Source organism: Mus caroli, chromosome 8, assembly GCF_900094665.2.
Source record: "Mus caroli chromosome 8, CAROLI_EIJ_v1.1, whole genome shotgun sequence".
NCBI lineage: Eukaryota > Metazoa > Chordata > Mammalia > Rodentia > Muridae > Mus > Mus caroli.
Genome location: NC_034577.1, coordinates 84,444,287 through 84,450,245, shown reverse-complemented (window position 1 = coordinate 84,450,245; position 5,959 = coordinate 84,444,287). Strand labels below are relative to the sequence as shown.

The 5,959-nt window shown below is 41.4% G+C and overlaps 1 protein-coding gene across 3 annotated transcripts in view; it reads right to left on the bottom strand.

Annotated features, from left to right (window-relative positions):
* Nucleotides 1-369: 369 nt before the first annotated feature.
* Nucleotides 370-5,959, bottom strand: part of Lpcat2 (lysophosphatidylcholine acyltransferase 2) — a 63,388-nt gene continuing 57,798 nt past the window's right edge. For all 3 annotated transcript variants that reach the window (XM_021170591.2, XM_029480768.1, XM_029480769.1), the window contains 2 exons: nucleotides 4,319-4,454; nucleotides 370-822 (listed from right to left, as the gene is read on the bottom strand). In XM_021170591.2, coding sequence (XP_021026250.1) covers nucleotides 638-822; nucleotides 4,319-4,454 — 321 coding nt within the window. In that variant the 3' untranslated portion in view covers nucleotides 370-637. The remainder of the gene's footprint in view (nucleotides 823-4,318; nucleotides 4,455-5,959) is intronic.

Genomic DNA, 5,959 nt, shown 5'->3' with positions numbered 1-5,959 from the left:
CCGAGACAGGGTTTCTCTGTGTAGCCCTGGCTGTCCTGGAACTCACTCTGTAGACCAGGCTGGCCTCGAACTCAGAAATCCGCCTGCCTCTGCCTCAACGTGCTATCCAGATGCAAGTCAAGGGGAGCGTGTGCGCTTAGAAAGACTCAGCCAGGAAACTAAAATTTAAATGGAAATTTAAGCCAGTAAAGATGGAGGTACAAAACCCTGCAGTGTTTTCCACATTCCCATCCTTGCTTCCAGAAAGGGAAGGGACTATAAAAAAACGTACATGATTACATGTGAAACGACTGAAAATTGTCTGCACTTGCTAAACACGCGGTATTGATTAATTGCTGACCAGTAGAGAGTAAGACCGATGGATTTATTTATTATGAAAAGTAAACTGAAAAGATTCATTAAAAATATACAGTACTTAGCCTCAGTCAACACAACCAGTAGGGCACAACGTGAGACGAAAGGAGCTTACTTGACACAGGCAGGTTAATAAAAAACACTTTCGGAAGAAAATATGTCATCTTAGTAAAAAAAAAAAAAAGTTTTCTATCGTGAACAACATTAGTTGATAAACACATTCACAATGTGGCCAGTGAACAGCTCTCCCGCGTTGTCGCCTTTCCTCACTGGGAACACTGGCTCAGTCCACCTTTTTGTCTGAGGTGCCCTCTTCCTGGACCTCAGGACTGACTTTATTACTAGCAACAGAGGGAGCTGTCTGGACCTCTTCTGGCAAGGAGAATACATGGCATGTCTGGAGGTCTAGGTATGTGGTAAATATCTTGGCATATTCAGGGTGCTTTAGGGCAAAACTTTTGAATTCCTCTAGAAGAGAGAAAAAAAATCAACAAATTAGGATGGGTTGTTTTTTTGGCATGATGAAACTTAACAAAGTATCTCAATCATGTAATCACTGCAGAATATTGTTACTCAACTCAAAAACCTGCTGATGAGGATATAAAGTGTTTAGCAGCTCTGGAATAGTTCTTACAATATTTAGTCAAGTTTTTAAACTCTCTTTAAAACACACTTTTTAAAGACTTGCTAATTCTATTCTGAGGTACAAATCTGTGGAAATTGTAACTTGTACTTGGGAGACATGTATGAAAAATATTCATAGCCAAGCAGTCTCATCCAAAATAGGGAAGAAAGAAAATGGCTCAGATCAACAGGAGCCGTGAATACAATTGTAGCAAATTCACAGAGCATATGGATTGCAATGCCAGCAATGAACAGTGTGGGTGAATTTGGGACCATGTATCTGAATGGAAAAATTCCAGAAACAAAGGAACACAGATTATAGGAGCTCATTTACATAAAGTTTAAAAACTTAGAATTAACCATGTCTTGATACACAATGGTGGTGAAATGAATGGTGGTGAAATGATGACATAAAGCAAGGTGGAGATTCCTTTCCGAGTGGGGAAGAGGCTGTGGTAATGAAGGGCTATGAGGGGGCCCTGGGGGCTCTGGAAAAGCTCCATGCATCTCTTGAATGGTAGCTACACAGGTGTGTTCCCTTCATGACATACGCTGTGACCTACATTTTTCCTCTTATTCCATTTTCTATGTCTTTTTTTTTCTTTTTTTGTAAATCTGTTATCCAGGGCTGTCTATGCTAGATTTTAAATGTATTCTGACCCTTAACTCTTATGTAGAAAGATGCAGTCTTGACAAACTGAGTCCAATTTATAATCAATAATGGCTAGGAAAGCACATTTAATAATCATATTACAAGAGCCCTGAATCCTGCCTCTTATCTATCAGTGTGGTAGTTCCGGGAGCTGAGCTAAAGATAATGGATTTATCAATGAGGACTTCAATCTCAAGTCTCCAATAAGCTTGAGTTTCCACAATGCAGTACTGTCCTTGGTTTTAAAGTCTCTTTCACATCTGTAGCCCATGTCAGGGATGAGAAGAACCTCAACAACATCTAAGACAGACCTGGGAGCACAAGAGGCGGCTTACTAAACTAAGGCGATACTCTGAAGGCTTGGCTTTGCTCAGAGGCCTGAGGCCTTTGGTGGGATATCAGTAACACTAACAGGCATCTTATTTCTGTGGGCCAAGCACAGTAGTATAAGCCTTTAATCCTAGCTCTTGGGAGACATACACAGGTGGATGTTGGTGGATTCCAAGCCAGCTAGGACTACATGGTCAGATCCTGTCTTAAACAGTATCTCATTTTTTAGAAGTGCTGTGAAGTGACTATGGGTAGAATTGGGCCATTAATTTGACTAACGGAGACCCAAGAATGCTAACAATTTAAACAGTCGTGTTCTTACCTCACGGCAATATTTATTTTTAAAAAAATACTTAAATATCTCAAACTTTTTTATTTGTATTTTTATACTTTAGACTTACATAGGATTAAGGAAGAGGAGAGATTCTAGGTATTCTGAAGGAAAAAGGTTGAACTAAAAAAAAAAAAAAAACCAGAGCTCTGGCCACTGGTTCTGGCTACCAGATCAGAAGATTGCCTACGTTCCGGTGGATGGTCCAGTATTCACGTGCATATGTGCATCACCCCACTGGACTCAGTGGGGTCATTACAAAAAGAGGAAGTAACATTGGGAGGAAGATGTACTGAGAGGGCCTGGAAGGACTTGGAGAGGGAACACGAGAGGTGAGTATGATCAAAAACTGTATACAGGGCTGGAGAGATGGTTCAGCAGTTAAGAGCGCTTGCTCTTGCAGAGGACCTGGGTTTGACTCCCAGCACCAACATAGCAGCTCACAAACATCCATAACTCCAGTACCAGGAGATCCAGTGCCCTCTTCTGACTTCTGTGGGCACATGGTGCCTAAACATCCACACAGGTAAACAACTCATACACATAAAACATATAAATCTAGATGAACACACAAACAAAATAATGCAGCCTAATTGACTAACATGATTTAAGCTGACAAAGTATGGCCACCTACAAACAATTGTAATCTAGTAGAAATCATTATCTTCCACTGAAACACTTCATCATAATCTGGTCATTTGGGAGCTGCAGAGATACCTCAGTGGTTCCCAAAAATCACATGTTGGTTCACAACCATCTATCACACCAGTTTCAGGGCACCTGATGCCCTCTTCTGGCCTCTGTGGGCTCCTGAGTTTATGGGATGCACATAAACTCATATATTTTATAAAGAAATATAAAAATAATTAAGTTTTAAAAACCATTGGTATTTAGAGTAATAGAGAGTGTTATAGGAGCAAATGGTCAAAGAAAAGTTAGTTCACATGAGTTTTTGAAGACTTCTTAAAAAAATATTAACTCAATTAATTGATTCATGGCCCTCTATATGTAAGTAAGGGAATATGGGCAGCCAAAATACCAGTAACTAAACACAGAGTAAAAGAAATATTTGACCTGTTTTTCCCATGCTATGAGCATTCATAAACCGGAACTCTGTGAACACCATCAGGGCAATGTAATTAGGGAGTTAGAGGGTACCACTCCAGCCAGAGGGGAAAGCTTGTGGAAGATAACACAGCCTGCCATCCAGGACCACATCAAAGTAAGCAGGAAACAATCATTTAGGCCTCTGTACAGAGATGTATTTTAAAGACTACCCTGGGAAATATAAAGAAAGTGATTCACCACCCTTGTTTTGATACATGGTCTTGAGCCATCAGGATGAAGGAGAAGCTAATGTTTGGGTCTGCATCTATACCATAGGATGAAGGAGAAGTTAATGTATGGGTCTGGATCTATACCACAGGATAAAGGGGGAGCTAATGCATGATCTGTATCTCAGGACATCTTTTGTGATGGTCACTTCCTCATGGGGAATTGCGACAGAATGAAAAAGACAAAGGCTGTCCACATTCACATAAATGACTACATTAAATATCAACAAACTGTGTGGCTCCTGCTACCATCAGTGCCTTGGTTCATACCCCTCCACTGCAGCTGACGAGGTCACTCAGGGCAGCCTAGTCACACACAAGGTAGATAGCAAAGGCACTGAGGTGCAGGTAATGGTGCAAGTTCTACAGCCAGACTCTTAGAATTTGAATCCTGGTTCTGATGGTCTTCAGGTGGACAACCTTAAGAGAATTACTTAAATCCCTTGTTCTTCACCAAACACAGACGTGAAAACACAGGATACTGATGGCAGAAGTTTATATACACAAAACATAAGAGTGTCTGGCATGTAAGTCTTCAATAATTAGCTATTACTATCACCACCATGACAATATTACCATGGGGGCCATCACTGCTATTACCAAAAGTTAGCCTAGGGAAACCACACTCATCTAACTCTCAATTCATAGCCTAGATGCTCTCTTACTAAAGGAGGTTTGGGGTTGCCTACTCACCATAGGAAACAGAGTCCCGTTGGGCAATTTCTCTGAAGAGACCAGAAACATTAAGGTCAGGCACTCCAAGAGAAGCCTGCAGAATGGTGCAAAACTCCTCCTCTGTTATGTAGCCGTCCTCATCAACATCAAAGAGCTGCAAGGGAAAGAACACACAGAGGCAGAGCCCTAAAGCATATGGTACTGAACTGTACTGGAAAGTAAAGTCTTTAATAAAACAGTTATTGTATGATATATAACTGTACCTGTGTATGCACACATAATGTATACACATGATATATATATATATATATATATATATATATATATATATATATATACACATACACACATATATATGTATGGAGAGAGAAAGAGAGAGAGAGAGAGAGAGAGAGAGAGAGAGAGAGAGAGAGAATGCTCTCTGCTACTTCTATAAGACTTAAAAACTTACAGCAGTTTGGGCGTGGAAAGAGACAGGACTAAAATAGAGGCCATGCCAACAGTACATACTAAAAGACATTGTAGCCCTAGAGGGACAATGAATCTTACTCAGATAAGTCTACAAAGGCTTTTCAGAGAAGCTTCCATTATAGTTTGCTCTCACAGTATAAAGAGATATTCCCACAAGATAAAAGGAATGGCAGGTGAGTCCCTGGGACTTAAGTTGGAGAAGTCAGACCAGATCATGATGGTGGGTACATACAGCCCCACCCAATACTGGAAAGGGAAGGGATGTGATTACATGTATTATGAAGCAGAGTGTGTAGGGCAGGGTGGGGGTAGGAAACTGCTAAGACTACAAGCAAGGAAACTAAGCGAGTCTACGAGTCTACGGTGAACAAGTCAGACAGGAAGGGTAGACTTTACAAGCAGAATTTGCAGAAACGGTTTGTAGCAATGGGAGGGAGCCAAACAGCTGACGTTTTCCAGTTGGGTAACTGAGGAAAACAGCCATAAGAATTACTACCAGATGAGACCAAGAGTTGGACCTAGAAAATCAGATTTGAGTTACAAGTGCCAAAAATAAGAAAAAAAAAAAAAATCAGCTACAAGCTCACGAGACTGATGAGGCTTCAGGTAGAGGTCCAGGAAAGAATCGAAAACATGCATGTATGCAGCTTGTGTGGTGAGAAGAAACAGAGCAAAGGTACACCCCTGTGCAGCCACCACTGAGATGTGTGGGCAAAAGAGGAAACAAGACTTAGGAGCAGACATATGAATGTGCCTTCAAACGCTAACAGCGGGTTTTAATAACAGAAACAAGACTTGACAGTGGTGACAGGCACCAGACTACAAAGTCATGGGAATGCTGAGAAGAACAAAATAGCTGCTAGATTTGGTAATTAGGAATGAGATGCTTCCAAGAACCAAAGGGGAGGTGGTAACGAAGATCAGAAGACAGACCAGTGACAGCAATACAAGTGATGTGGGCATCAAGGACAGCTTACAGAATGGAGGGCGGAAGGCAGTGAACCAAGGGAGGCAGGAAAGGTGGTTGCTATATTTATAGGTAGAAAAAAAAATCACCGGACTGGGGAGGTAAGAAGTCAGGCAGTAAGCCAGGCGTGGTGGCGCATGCCTTTAATCCCAGCACTTGGGAGGCAGAGGCAGGCGGATTTCTGAGTTCGAGGCCAGCCTGGTCTACAGAGTGAGTTCCAG